The sequence below is a fragment of the Eupeodes corollae genome, chromosome 3, assembly GCF_945859685.1.
Source record: "Eupeodes corollae chromosome 3, idEupCoro1.1, whole genome shotgun sequence".
NCBI classification, from domain to species: domain Eukaryota; kingdom Metazoa; phylum Arthropoda; class Insecta; order Diptera; family Syrphidae; genus Eupeodes; species Eupeodes corollae.
Window position 1 is genome coordinate 79,481,851 of NC_079149.1, and position 16,219 is coordinate 79,498,069.

Genomic DNA, 16,219 nt, shown 5'->3' on the forward strand with positions numbered 1-16,219 from the left:
CAAAATTCTTTAAGATAATACTGTATGATCTGTAGTTCAAAATACAGTATTTCATAATGGTGTATTGTCAAAATACTGTATCTCGATGTATGTATTCTATGAACAAGTATTCTGTTTTCAAAATTCTGTATTTCAAAATGATGTAAGCAGGCTGAAACATGAAAGTCGTTCCAACTTATTTAAAGCATTTAAAATACAGAATTTTCATATTCAGAATTTTGAAATACAGAATTTGGAGTAACAGTATTTTGTGCTGTAAGTATTTTAAAAATTTTAAATACAATATAATGATCCATACAATATTCTAAAGCCAACCTTTCCAATAAATGCAAAATCTTTTTCTTCGTTATGAAAATGCACCAAAATGTATGTGCGTTCATTTTTGAACATGAATCCTTAATCACAAATTTATTGAAAGAAAAATAAAAAATGGAGAAAATTTAATAAATGTATCACATAAAGTTCCAAAATGGAGAAATAAAGACAACCATGTTCAAGTGTTCTTCGTGAAGAAATATACTCTTTCATACATTGGGTTTGTTTGCAAATATTTATTTCGCTCTACTTGTCTTCAAAACGTTTAGAGCCCGTTCACACGATTCCGAATCGACGGTTTTACCGTATAAGCCAGTGTCAATATAATTTAACCGAGTATAATCAGACGACACGGCCGGCATTTAACTGTATACTGTAAAATTACCGATTAGTTCGATTTTGTCATTCGGTTTTGTCTCTTCAAATCGATCGTTTTCGACCGTTTTCGGTCGTACGGTAAAAAATCCAATTCGGCTTATCGTGGCATTGTATTTATAGACAGTGCGTTCAGATGATTCGATATTTTGACCGATAGTGCGTCATTTTTCGTCTGGGCTACTGTCGAATAATTTATTGCTAGTATATAGTCGTAGTGGGTCGTCGGTGTAGGGTTGAGTACGGTATACGGTTAAATTACCGTACCGTCTGAACACTCCAACCGAAAGACACCGAATCTTGAAAATATCCGATACGGTGAAAATATCGAATCGTGTGAACGGGCTCTTACCCATTCATCATTTTCATTAATTTCTAAACGGAAGATAGCTTCGGTTCCCATCACTGAAATCAAGCGTCAGTGAGCGTGGTTGGTAGAAAGATGGAGGATCGTCTCGAAACCTACCGCGTGCTGTTGTCATGTGTTCTTTCTGTCTATTGTTCTTTCTCTTCTGTCCTTCCAAGGGCGGATCCAGAAATTTCATCAGGGGGGGGGGGGGTTCACACACTTAGATGAGTTTTTAGTCTCCGCTTACAAATGTTCTTTAATGTTTTGTAAAGGAGGCTAACAAAATTTAAATAACATAATGTGTACGAGTATATTAACCAATTTTTTACACATTCAAATTATTTTATAACACTGTTGTCTAGCATATGAAAGCATTCCCAGGTTCCAAAAGTTCTCTACATATGCCATATTTAAGAGATAAAACACAATAGTTTAGAGGGTTTTTGCTGCATTTCACGCAGAAATGTAAATTTTGTTTTTTGAAACGTAGCTTTTTTAAAAAATAAAATAACCGTCACTATTATTAAATTCGTGTTTAAATATTAGTTTTAGAGCATCCAAAGCAAAATCACTTCAAAAGTAGATTTATTTAATTTGTTTAAATGTTTTAAGACCTTTTGTATTCAACCGAAAACTAATTTTGAAATAAATAAAATGCACGACTGGGTCGCTAGAACTTCCTAATTTCTTCCAAAAAGTTTGTTTAAAAATATTTCCTATATTTTAAGATTTAAAAATGTACATGCAAAGTAAGTTTTTCTCAAATATTTAAATGCCATTTTATTTTTCAAAAAATCTAGATTAACTTATTTTTTTTCGAAAATAATTTTAAATTTTGTCTTAAAAATAGTTTTGGTAAGCACTAAATAAAGAGCTTATAAATACATGAACATTTCAAATTTAAATTTCGTCAAACAAAATTAATATTTTTTAAAAATAAAAAAAAATACATTTTTGATCATAAAAAATCGTAATCAATTTGATCATTTGATCATCAAAAAGAGCTTGCACAGAAAGAGAAGATTATTGAAATCGGTCCATTACTTCTTGAGAAAATTGAAAAACAAAATAAAGGTTTTTGAGTGGTACCCTTCCGGAGTATTACCAAAATATGTTTTTCTTGTAGAAGAAGCCAAATTAAGAACACAAAATTTAGAGAAAGTTTTAGAAAAATCACATGTTTTAACCGAACAATTTGTATGGGGACTGCTGTTATTTTTCGTATTAATAAATTTAAAAAAAACACTTTACGCTAATCGGCTGAAAACCTTAATTTCAATCAACACAATTGTTTGGACTGTAGGAAAGACAGACTGATGGACGGAATCGGGGTACCCACTTTTTTCGACTTCTCTACCGTCATAATGTCATATTTGATTAAAAGCTGACATATTTGATTAAAAGCTCTAGTTCAAATTTGTTAACTAATGCAAAACATACCATATAGTTCCTATATGTCGCAAGAAAAATCACTTCAATGTTCACTATTTATGTGTCAAAAAAATGTATTAATAAAATTGAAGGCTAGTTTAAGGAATTTAAAGGCAACTCAATATAAAATTGATGATCTCTTATTCAAGGTTTCTTCTTAAGAACCTGGATATTTGCTGTTTTTCTTAAAAACAATTTTCATGAAAATAATTTAAATCATCATCATATTATCATTACTAAAGTTTTTTTTTAAATTCTAAATTAAGTGAAAATAAAAAATTAAGTTGTTTTTGACAGCAAACCAGTTTTTGGTGATGGTTAATGACCCCTACGACCCCCCCCCCCCCCCCCCCGGATCCGCCATTGTGTCCTTCTGTCTTGTATTATTGTCTTGTGTTGTTATCACCTTACGTAGTCTAGTCGCTCAAGGTGCTGTGTTCTCTTCTCTGTACATTTTTACAGATTTACTAAGGCTCTTTTCATACTACACGGTTTTGACCGTACGGCAAAAAACCAGATATGCATATATGCTTTTTATACGGTCACGGCAAAGTGCCGGCGCCGGCAGCGCCGTGTAGCAACCGTCTACTGCTACTACAGTATACGGCACGGCAGCCGGACGGTGCGATAAGCTCAGTGGCGTACGTGACGAAATTCATATTTTCACATCATATGATGTTATTCGTGCGGGCGGCAGAGTTCGACTGTGAGCACAATCTCCCTACATGTTACTTATAAGTGTAAAAAGCTACATTTTACAACATTTATAAAATAGTCATCATACATTATTCTATTCTAAAATATCTGAAATGTCAGGAAATATAATTTCTTTGAGTCAATATAAAAAAGACAATAAAAACTTTTAAGAAGAATTAAAAATAAATCTTATAACTTTCAATAATATTTCAGGTTCCTGCTGGACAAAATAAAAAGGAGCTTCTTGATCATTTAGACAAAGTTCCAACGTATGTTCAATCACTACAATTTACTGTAAAGGATCACACAGTTGGTAGAGCTGCAACCTTCGTAAAAGTTGACCATGTAATGCGAGAAACAAAAAATTTACTTAACGTGATAAATAAAGTAGTAACTGAGTGCTTAGAATGTGCCAATAAGGTTTGTTTAAAAAAGATTGAATAATTTACTTATAATGTATGTGTATGTATACCCTACGAAATATTAGATTTTAAAAATATTTGATTCAAAATGATAATTTTTATTTTTTGTTGTTAATATGGTGTGCTCTATGTTGCAACTGTTAAAAACATTAAAAATGTGCGCAAGGAATTTTTAGCTTAATCTAAATGTATGCGAATGCGATACATTTTTTTGTCGTCGTCAGCAAGAAAATGAAAACAAGGCAAACAATGCTTTGAAGGTTTCACGCTTTAAAAAATCACAGAAAATCATGCTCTTGAAATGGAAGAAATTGCACGTTATTTTTTCGCATGTACACTAAATCACCACCCAACCGGACAATACATTCCATGCAAGTTATGTGTTTCGATTATGATTTTATGGTATCATTTGGGATTTATTAAAATAACCTTATTAACCTCATTTACCAAATCTCCAAATACTTACTTATATTCTTGAATAGGAAACAAATTATGAACAAATAACATCCTCTTGCCTAAAGAAAATATTTCATTCAACCATGTTTACGTCGGAAATTTTGCGCTGGTCGACCAATTACGTATTTTTTCCTGTTGCACAAACAAAAGGATACTTTTTTAAAGGATTAAGATGTCCTTAATTCGACTTAAAAATGTTTTGTATAACATCAAGTTTTTAAAAATGCTAAAAACAATTTGAGTTAAAACTCAAAACAGCTCTTAACAATAAATACATAGTATGATAATTTGAAAAGTAATACATTTTTCTCTTTTAGATACAGTTTAAAGCATTTTAGTATCTTATTTAGTTTCTGGTAATTCTCATTAGTTATGAGAATCTACATATATAAAGTTTCGAGAAAAACTTGAATTTGATAATTTAATAGTTTTGGACTTAATATTATATATATGAAAGAATTATAGATATAAAGAATTATTGTTAAGACAAAATATTCGTTACAAGAACAAAACTTACTTTCAAACCGTTTTGCCTTTTTCAGTTGAAAACCATTTAATCAAAAATGATTTAGCGTTTCTTTTTAATTTTTGTAAGACAGGCGAAATCTAATGACTTTTGCAGTTTTTTTTTTGAATAATGTATGAAATGAAATAAATATTTCAAATGAATATTGAAGAAAAGGATTATAAATTTGGAAAACCATCACGGATCTCATTAAAAAAAAAGTAACTTCATAAATTTGGATATTCTCAAAAAGCTTTATACGAGTATACGTGTTATTTTTTCTTATTTTAAAAAGTGATATCCAAAACCCATTGGAAAAGTGAAATTTTAATGCCAGTTAAAAAACTTTGTCGACCAGTGTAATACATCTATTTTCTTCAACTAACTTTTATCTCCAGCCGATTAAAATTCTTAAACATGCCGACTTTCGTAAAAATAGTAGGTAGCCAAAGTCTATAGCACTAAAGAAATTATTTAATTTATTACAAAAAAAATGAATTTCAGATCAGATGCCTCCGTGATCAAATGGAAAACATACCGGATATCACAAGGCTTTTGGGTTTTGAAGTGAAAACCTATGAAACTTATAGGTATCTGTAGTTAAAGCTCAAAAGCGTTTTCGGCAGAAATTTTTCTGTACACATTTGGTGACATAAATTTTGTGTACCGCAAATATTTGTAGGTGTTCACACGATTGGTGTAAATATTTTGTGCACTGCAAGAATATGACCGATTTCTGTACAACCCTGTCACACGATCTGGCATTATTTTCAACAGCTGATTAATAATTGAATTAATTAAAAAAATACAAAATAAAATTTAAATGATGTCCATACGGAAAAAAAAGAAATAGCTGCCATAATGTGCATTTGTATATATTCAATTGAAAAAGAAAAAAGAAAAGAAAGAAGAAATTCACGGAAGCGGAGTGTTTGGATGCGGGATTGGCTCCTGAGAAAGAGCACTGTGTAAAAACTTTGGAGTACCGAGAAATCGAAAATTTTTATTTAAAAATTCCTTGCGAATGAATGAAGAAACTTTTAATGATCAGCTTAAATTTGTTTCTCCACAAATAAAAATAAAATAACACTAACATGCGCGAAGCTATCTCAGCAAATGAAAAATTGGCAATCACGCTACGGCGTTTTTTAGCTTCTGGAGACAGCTTCAAAAGCTTATGAGTTCACCTTCTTATAGCACTAAATACCATATCTTTGTATGTGCCAGAAGTGTGCAAAGCCAACGCCCAACAACGTGCATAAGCAATTAAGCCAAAGAAATTCGTCGGGAAATTGAGCAATACTTTATGTCGGCTACTGGTGAAATACCTTATTAATATAAATGTCTATGTTAAAAAAAAATGTATGACATATTTATATAATTTTATCAAATTTAAAATTAAATGTAATCAACCATGATCTTAAAAATTAAAGCAATATTTACCAAGTATGTATATTTAAAATAAATGCAAATATAATTGTCAAAAGTTATATGAATAATGGAGATGCAAGAAGCAGTGGTGTGTGTTTTTTATGCTGCCAAATTTCAAAATTATATAATAATAAATTATGAAATAATTATGAAAAAATCGTAATTTTCAACAACCACATTATCTGCACATTTAAAAATTGTTTCTGTCTTCATCGGTGGATGAACAGCCCACACGATTGGTACAAAATAGCTCATTTTTATCTGCCTATCTGCCGAAAAAATTGTGCCATCTGCCTTATGTCCAATATCTTCTACCATTCACACGATCTGTACATACGATACAAATGGACAAAAATCGGAACTTTGGCCAATCGTATGATCTCAGCTTTAAGCACAAAATCAAATTAGTAGCTTTATAACTAAAAACATGCGTAAACCCGGTTTATCAAGTTACATGTGCACAATTACATAGTTTGCTACAAGTTTCTCATGTTTATCGAATAAAACATTCCAAATTGATATAATTTTTAAGTGTTTGTTCTATGTAAGTCTTAGCTGCCTTGAATTTGTATCTGGCTGAGTTTTATTTCTCAGGTTGTGCAATGACAAAGAAATTTTACTTTTTGCATCATTGCATCACATTTTTATGTGATAGACAAAAAACTGTTTAGTAAAATATTAAGATTCATACTGAATATCGAAGTTTGGGTTTTGGTGAAAGCATAATTTAACAACTGTAACTCTTGCGATTTTGTATTAAATAGTATACATCGCTAAATTATTATAAACGTTTAGTATTTACGAATTCAAGTTTCCTTTACAATTGATTATATCGAGGGGATCAACTCAAGACAGATGACCTTTAAAGCAAGTAATTTTATAGTTTTTATACAATGTTAAAAAACGATATGAAAATGAAAATCAGCCCCTGACAAATTAACTTTATTGGAGACTAATCCAATAATTAAAAATTACTAAATTAACATTCATATTTTCAACTTATTCTTTTGAGACAGATGGTCTTGACGTCTCTTAATGGTGTTCGCATCCCACTTGGTAGATGGTAGTCACTGGGCAGCTTCAGACAACATTAGAGACTTCATATGCAGTCTTCTGCATTCACTGAACGTACATTTTGACCAAGGCAACTAGTTAATTTTTCAGCTGTCATAATCTTCAAACTTGGAACTTTACTTTACTAACTTCTACCTTCAGTCCATTGTACAAAAACTATCAAAAACATTATTATCTTCAAAACACTTCTCAAACAAGGTACAAATACATCGCGATTTGTATTTTGTATTGTAGAGAAATATTACTTATTTCTCTTTCAATTTGACAAGGAACCCTTTCACACAAAAAGATTAAATGGAATTGTGCAAAAAATAAATAATTCATGGAGTAATAAAGTTCAGCTTTCAGTTGAACTAAAAAACATCATCAATTGTCATTGTGACATAAGTTTACTTGACTTGATAGTAACGAAGATTTCTCTTGACTAACTTTCCAGTCAAGTTTCCAATATATGTAGTTGCCTTAATTGGAAGGCAATTTTTTGGCAGCTGGCCAATCAGGTGCTAGAAGCTTGCCTTACGTTCAAGACCCTTATGTCGCCTGAACCTGCCCATTGTTGATTTATTGAAAAATATCGCCATATTTATTTTTATTTGATAAAACCGTTTTCTTCTTACTTTCAAATTTGAGGCAACTTAAAGTGACCTTTCAAACAGATCCATGATTTTCAAAATAAATGAGCTTAATTTGGAAGCGTTCCTCAAGTATCAGTCTCGCGACAGCAGACAAAATGGCTGCCAGTTAAAATAGTTCTGCTTAAAGTTGTATACCTCTAAAAAAACACCAGTTATATTCATCTCGTTGCCACAAGTTTTTAATAATGGCATCAACATTTAATTATACAAATTGTATACAACATTCGGATCGACAATATGCTTTTTTTAATGGTGGCTTTTTGTGTGTATTTTTTAATTGTTAATCACTTTTTGGAGCCTTTTTCAATTTGTTATTTTTGTATTCTATTTGTACAGATATCAACATGACATACAGCCCAAGCAAATTAGATATTAAGATCGTAAAACTTGAATAGCTCTCAATTTTGTATATGATGTTAGGGTCTAAATCTCAATTTGCTGCAACATAATCAAAAAACTGTATTGTATTGATTTAGTTATATTCAAATTGTCTTGAAAATAATTAAACATTTTTTTTTTATTTTGGAAAAGAAACATGTTTTTAAAATAAATCAAATAACATTCATAACGAAGTTTTAAGTATTTGAAAGATATAATACCATATAATGATTATGAAAGGTTGTTCAACGCTTTAAATTGGGATTTAGATTGCCCTAACTAGCCGTAACGCGATTTTTGCTCCTTTTTGTATGATTTGGCTGGGCTATGATATTGTGGCAATTTTTTTTTTTTATTTTAATAGTCTTCAAATGTTTTGGTATGAAGGTAAGCATGAAGTTTTCTATTGCTAGAAACCTTAGTTAATACGAAACAAATTTTAGAAAAAAAAATATTAAACAAAAGAACGAAGCTTGACAAAGATGATGTTCATACTGGAATCTCATCTTCTGTTCTAAGGTACAGAATAAAAAGCTACGAATTGCTCTGTTTTTAAAACGACTTTTAGATAAGTACTATCACAATGCTTTCATTTATGTTGCCATTTAACAATACTTATCTCTAAAATTTTAACTGTGCTTATTTTTTCTTAATTTTTAAAATATAAATATAATATTTGTCTTTAATTTATCTTCATTCAATTGGAAAGTCCTTTTTCACCATTAACTGAGAGTCAGGTTAAAAACTGAGGCATTTAAACATGAAATACATTCACCAGATTCCAGTTTGAACATTTGTTAAAGTATCTACTAAAAAACATTTATAATGCTTAATTTCTGCTATATTTGACCTTACATTTCTATTTATTGATTTAGCTATGTTTTCTTTTAGTACAAATTAGATTTCACTGGACTCACAAGTCGTGCAGGATCCGGAGCTATAAAAGATGATGATGGCGGAACCGGCATGATGATGGATTCAAAGGGATCAACAAACAGTACTGAAGGCAGCATGTGACAGTATGGTATGGCTCGAAGAGCCAAAGGCGACGCTCGCAGGACCCGTGTATCATTCTTACTATTTTAAGTTTCATTTCGTATGTACCTCTATACATAGTTTGTTTTTAACCGTTTTAGAATACTTAAAAATTGGAATACGTAATTTATAATACTTTTTATGTTTTTTTTGTTCAACATGTGTGTATAGAACGATTTATTTATCTTATTCAGTTAAGGGAAATTTTTGTGAATTCAAAAATTTAAATTATGAAAATAAAAATGTGTACAAAATTTTTTACATGTTAGAAAATCAATTAAACAATTTCCTACTGCATCCCTCAGATTTCAACTATATGAGTGTGAACTTAAAGAACATTTACCGATTAAAGAGTTATTAGTTGGCAAATTTGGCGTTAACTTGTTGTGAATTTGTTTTGTTGCTTTGCTATTTTTGTGTCAAATCAAGAAATATATTCTTTTTTAAATTGATATTAAGTTGCTTACTTTTAGATTAAATAATATGTTCTTGGTTAGTTATGGGTGTATTCATAAAAATCTGCGCTAGCATTTCTTTTCTGATACATTTGTAAACGCAATCCCAATCCAGAATGTGTGCAGTAAAGAAAAATGTCTGACTTAGTCCGATTTGTATGTAAACAGAGTTCATAATGGCTGAATCACATACACGCTTCAGCTTCGGTTCGCCTGACGTTTACGAGTTCAGCCATAGGAATTCAATGCATGCTATCACAATGTAGCTTCGACCTCACGTTTTGTTTGACAATCGTAAGAAAAAGAATGTAATGTAACGTAATGTGACTCCAAACAGAAGCTCTAGTTCAATTTTCTGAACATTTGCTTTGTCTGACAGCTCATCAGCAGTAAAAAAATGTCAACAAACAATATATTTGCTCTTTGGAGCGATGAAATAATAGAAATGTCATTCAAAGCAACCTCGAAGCAAGCCTAACGTAACGCAGACGAAGCCGAAACTGAAGCGTGTATGTATTTCAGCCATAAGCGTCAGAGAAAAATGGCTTCCAAACAAATTTTGTTAAACTTGATTTTTGATTTGCTTACCGAAAAAGAAAAGAAAATTATAATTGGCACAAATATCTTGCAAAGAAAAAATAGAAAGAAAATTATAAAAATTATAAATTATGTCCACACAACCTAGAGTTCTTTAAAAATAATAATTTAAATTATTTTTATCAAAAAATTATCAAAATATTTGTCATTGCTTACATTCTTAACGAGTCAGCCGCTTCGTCCTTCTTGTTGTGGTAAAAGTTATTTTAATAATTCCCGCTCTTTCTGAAGCCTAACAAAATCAACTGCACAATCTGCCCGACGCTGACGTTTATGAACGGAAGGTACTGCAGTTCGACAAGGTTAGTTCGATCGATAATCTGAATTTATGATCGCAGATAACGCAGTTCTTAGTAAAGCTGACGTTTATGAATACATTGTATTTCTTAAATTAAATTTAATACGTTATTTAAAATTGTTTTGAATGGAAGCAGTAAATTGTATCGTATACAATTCAGACTCAATTATAAAATAAAACATGGAGAAGCACATTTTTGAATACGAATATTTAATGCTTTAACTTCTACTAATTATGTATTAGTTTGATGGTCTACAGAAAGCATTTGTATCAAACCGAAAAAGTAGTTCAATAAGCATCAAGTTCATGGAAGACAAATTTCTTTCCACTCTTGTGGTAATGGGTGTATTCATATCATTTATTCGTGCAAAAAAACGTCGTTCACTACAATTTGGCCTAGCTTAAGCCCAATTATGATTGGCTGCCGGAAATGTTGTCAAGCCTGAAGCTTTTATAAACTTTTTACATTACGCAACTGATGATGCATTATGGTATTTGGTCTTCCTCGCTTTTAAGTAAAGTTTGTTCGAAGAATATTATTTAAAACACAAACCCCAGATTGGTATATTCCTGCCTTACAGTAAACAGATAATGTCTCACAAATTAAAGACACATTTAACTCATTGTAACATCTCGTCAACTTATAAGTCTCGAACTTAACGGTTAAGAAGAGAAAGGGGTTTCAACAAACATTTTTTATTGAGTCCACCCAAGAGGGTCCAAATTTATGTGCAACTTGAATATCTCTGGGAATGATATTGTTTTGATATTTCAGAATTGGACAGTTCTTAGACTTACTTAAAAATTAAAAAAAAAAACATCATTTCTGTTAATGTTGTAATTTGCATTCCTAATCTTTTATTTAATTTTTTGTATAGTGAAAAGTACAAATATTTACTTTTAAAGTACTCAAGTATTTATTTATCATACATTGAAAAATGTTCACACAAAAAATATGAAATTAACCTTTTTTTGTGAAACAAAATTTATTGCTTGCTCTAGTAGATAGATTTATATAAATGTTTTGTTATGTTTTATTTTTTTCACTTCAGAATTCTTAGAAAGTAGTAAATTTAAAACTACGATCAGATATTCATGTTACTTAATTTTTCTTAATTTATGAGAAACTCTAAAAACTATTTTAAATTTACCTATATACCTATACATTCATTATTAATACATACAACATACATATGAAAATCGATCACATGGATTGGGCAAACGAAGCCGTCTAGCGGTGACGATCGTGATAAAATTGATTAAGCTATTCATTTAATTTCCTTTTTATCGTTGTCGCCATCGCAGATCACTTCAGTTTTGCCAGGGGTGCCAGATTTATAGCATAAGCAAAATTGAACTAAGGAAAATCATCTAAACTTTCTTGTTTTTTCTCTTAAACTATAATAAAATATTATTTACTTGTCTTGTCAAAGATCAAAAGTGAATGTTTAATTTTGGATTATGTGTCAATTCATGTAATAAAAATAAACATTTTACCTGTCTTAGTAAATCGAGATTTCCTTTGGTAGTTTTTTAAATTAAAAAAATAGTAAGAATGATAATGCGAGAAATGTATATAATGTGAATATTTTCAATAACAATGTTTGCCTTTGTATAAACTTCAGTAATGCTATACTAACATATATACCTAAAAATGAAATTTGATTCCTCAAATTTAGCTAGAAGTGTATTTTCTTATCATTTTAAACATTCATTTTATCAAGAACTTCTTTAAAAAAGAACAGTTTATAAGAACTTGTTAATAACTCCATACATATATACTAGTTTAACTTGTTTAATAGCTCTATTGCCTAAGTTATATTTAAAAGCGTTCTAAATTTAAGGAAAACACTAGGTTATATTGTACATTTAAGGACTAAAAGTAATTTTTGTATTATTATTATTATGGTTTTATTTTATACTACAAGGCTTAGTTAAGACATTTTCTAACGGCTAAAATGCTTAAAGTATACCAGTATCCCAAAGCCACACAAATTGGCTTCAAGTAATAACTTTTGCCAGCTTACTCGATCTTTAGCTTGCTGCCTACAGTTTCGAATACCAAGTTGACGTGCGTCGGCCTCAACTTGATCGCTCCACCGGAGATGAAGCCTGCCTCTGCTTTTTGTTCCCTAAGGCTTGGCGTTGAATACCTTACGAGCTGGAGCTTCAATGTTTATTCGCTCGACATGCCCTAGCCATCTTAAGCGTTGTACACGCATTTTTTTTACCAAAGGCAAGTCGCTGTACAGCTCGTATAACTCCTAATTGATTCTTCTCCGCCAGATGTTACTTTGCCTGTTCACACAAACCGGACCACAGATCATACGAAGAACCTTCCTCTCGAAGATGCCAAGAGATCCTTCATCCGCCTGGGAGAGGGTCCATGCTTCTGCACCATACAGCAAGACTGGGATGATTAAAGTTTTGTACGTGTCTCTTTGGTACTTCGCGATAAGGCCTTATTCCTCAACTGCTTACTTATGCCAAAGAAAATCTGAACTCTGCGCTGATGTCATTTGCAGCAGTGCCTAGATAAACAAATTTATTTACCACCTAGAAGTTGTACCTGTGAATTGTCACATTTTGACCAAGTCTACGGTGTGAATCGACTCTATTTGATGACAGTAAATAATTTGTTTTGTGCTCGTTAATGTCATGACCCAGTTTCTTCCCCTCAGACTCGACATTAGAAAAAACACCCGTCACTGCTCGTTTGGTTCTTCCTAAAATGTCGATGTCATCTGCATATCCAAGATATTGTGTGGATTTTTGAAAGCTGGTGCACGATCGCACGATCTAGGCGGCCAGTTGACGGGTCCCGAACATAAAATAAAATGTTCACCGAACTCGCCTCTCAATAAGTCCATTGTTGCGCGTGGTGTGTGACATGTGGCACCGTCTTGCTCAAACCACATGTTATTCTAGTCAAGCTCTTGCATTTTGGGCAAAAAAAAGTTAGATACCATCTCGCGGGAGCGCTCACCATTCACAGTTACGTTACGATTCGCAACATCTTTGAAGAAGTACGGTCCAGACCAGACCATAAAGCGCACCAAACTGTGACTTTTTGTGGATGCGTTGGTAGCTCTCACAATGCTTCTGGCTGATATTCACTCCAAAATCGACAATTCTGCTTATTAACTAAAATCGACAATTCTGCTTATTTAAGACAAAAATGAGCTTCGTCGCTGGACACAATTTGTCGATAAAAAAAGTGGATCTTCGGCTAAATTTTCCAATTCACAAAAAAATGTACATTGCAGTAGGTCGTTCGGCTTCAATTCTTGCACCAGCTGTATTTTGAAAGCCATCACACCTAACTCCTTTCCAAAATTGTCCACGTTGTTGAGTAACGAATCGATAATTGTTGGTCACCATTCACACTGGCCGCTACAGCTGCGATATTTTCTTCAGTTCGCACTCTATGTAAGAGTGTTGGTGGTTTAATGTCCAACAATGTAAATTTGGTGCGAAGTTTAGCAGCTTCAGTGATTCGATTAAACTGACCATAAAATGGAAGAAGCGCACGATGAACTTACTTAACATAGCACGCATTTTGATAATAAAATTCAATAATTGGCAAGACTGTTCGATTATAAGACGATTCGTGATTAAATGATAGACCAAACTGAAGATGTTTGACAATGAAACAAAACACGAAACGCGCGTCAGCTGTTTAAACAAGTGTTGCCAAAAAGATATTAGCTAAAAAATCACCCTTTATTAATGTTCTTTTTATGATAAGCCATAACCAAAATCTATAGAATTACATTTATTTTTTAGATATAATTAAGTTTGTTTGCTATAATTTATTCATTCACTTTTATTGTATGTCTGGCTTTAACTTGTGTTTCTTAATTATCTTTAAATATTAAATTAAGTACATGTACAATGTTGCCTAAGTTTTTTCTAAAATTCAACCTTAATCCAATAATTACATTGAAATTACTGCCATCAGCCCCTTGACTATCAAAAGAACTTCTTGAAAAAAATCAATGTTTTATTCAGTCCAATATTTATCGATTGACCGAAAGCTAAAAATTTAAGAAATTAAAATTTCAAAACAACACCAGACAATTTAAATCATCAACAATATATTTATCATTTTAAGTTACGAAGAAGATATAAAACAAACACAGGTAATGGAATATGTTATGAAATTCTTATGTCTCAAATAACTGAGCTTTAAATTTATATCTAAGTAGTTTTTTTTTGTAAATCTTCTACTCTTAATAATTGTTAAGGTTCCTAGCCTAACTTGAATATTTATTATAAATACCATCGAATCAAGAATGTCAAATTTTTTCTTTGTATAGATAGAAACGTCGTTTAAATAGTTTATTCAAATCTTTAAAAAATGGTAATTGGTCTTATATCAGCTAATAAAACAAGAAACCCCAATATTTAAAAAACGATTGGGAATATTGATTTTTTTTTTCCTTTGTATTGCTATAGCTGATAGTTGTAAGATGTAATGTATTTGTCATGGTCAAAGGTCGATGTATTCTTAAAACTTTATCTTTACATCAACTTTTTACTTTGATTTATAAACAAAACAACATTTATATTATAAGATGTGGATATTGTTAAAAAAATGTGAAAGAAATGTTAGGTTAAGGCATAGTTTTATTATACTAATCTTGGTATGGGTCGTTATATAGCGTTATTGTTTTTGTAAAATTGTTAAAGTAAACTTCAAATTTTAATTATTTCAGAAAACTGATAAAAAATGGAATACAAAATATAAAGTCACTCAAAAAATGAAGAATCAAATGTTTTATTAAAGAATGTTTATGTTCAAACTACATATGTATATGTGTAAAATTGTATTAAAGGCATATACATATATGTATGTATGTATATACAAAGTAAGTAATTTTCAATAAGCAAACAGAGATATAAATTAAAATAAAAAAAACATTAAAACATTTTGAAACATACAATTTGAATATTACTTTTCTGGAAAGAGCTCATAAAGTGCTAATATTTCAGCTAGATAGATAGATAGATTTTTATTACTTAAAATTATTAAATACAATAGTTTCGGTTACATTTGATTGAAAAATAAATTTGGTAATACAAGTGTTTTGGAGGTGGCAATGCCTTCTGCCAGATAGACTACAGTCAATCTAACTCATATCAACTCAATTTGTTCGGTTTTTTCAAGATCATAATTTAATTTATTTCTTATATTACAGATCTGAATACCATCTATTGTCTACCACAAGAAAAACGCCATATTTCAACAAACAAAGAACATTTAATAACACAAACTATAAAAATCAAATAACAAGTAACAGTTTCATATTCGAACATTTCATCAAGCGCAGTAAAAAACATAAATATAAGCAAATTTTAATGTTTTGTAGCATAGCCCTTGTTCTTAATAACATGCTTGAGTCGATTAGGCATGGACTGGACAAGTTTTTTCGTTGTTTCGTTAGATATTTTGTCCCTATCTGCTCTTTAAGCTCTCTTGCATTCCTTATGGTCAGTTTCCTCCGTTCCTGGTCCAAATGGTCACTTAAATTTTCGATAGGATTAGTATCCGGTGATTGGGGTGGGGTTTCCATGACCTTAGGACAAATATACAGCAGCCACAACTTGGCATTATGTGACTTATGTTTGGGATCATTGTCATGGTAAAAAGTGAACTGGTTTTGCAGACCCAATTTACGTGCACTTTCACCCAAATTTAGTTTTAAAATCTCTATATATTTTTTGTGGTCCATAATTCAATTCAATTACCTGAAATTTTCCTACC

At 31.1% G+C, this 16,219-nt stretch overlaps 1 protein-coding gene across 1 annotated transcript in view; it reads left to right on the forward strand.

Annotated features, from left to right (window-relative positions):
* LOC129949684 (alpha-catulin) overlaps window positions 1-15,228 on the forward strand; it is a 38,446-nt gene extending 23,218 nt beyond the window's left edge. Inside the window, exons 5-6 of the mRNA XM_056061280.1 lie at window positions 3,380-3,586; window positions 8,959-15,228. Coding sequence (XP_055917255.1) covers window positions 3,380-3,586; window positions 8,959-9,084 — 333 coding nt within the window. The 3' untranslated portion in view covers window positions 9,085-15,228. The remainder of the gene's footprint in view (window positions 1-3,379; window positions 3,587-8,958) is intronic.
* Window positions 15,229-16,219: the final 991 nt, after the last annotated feature.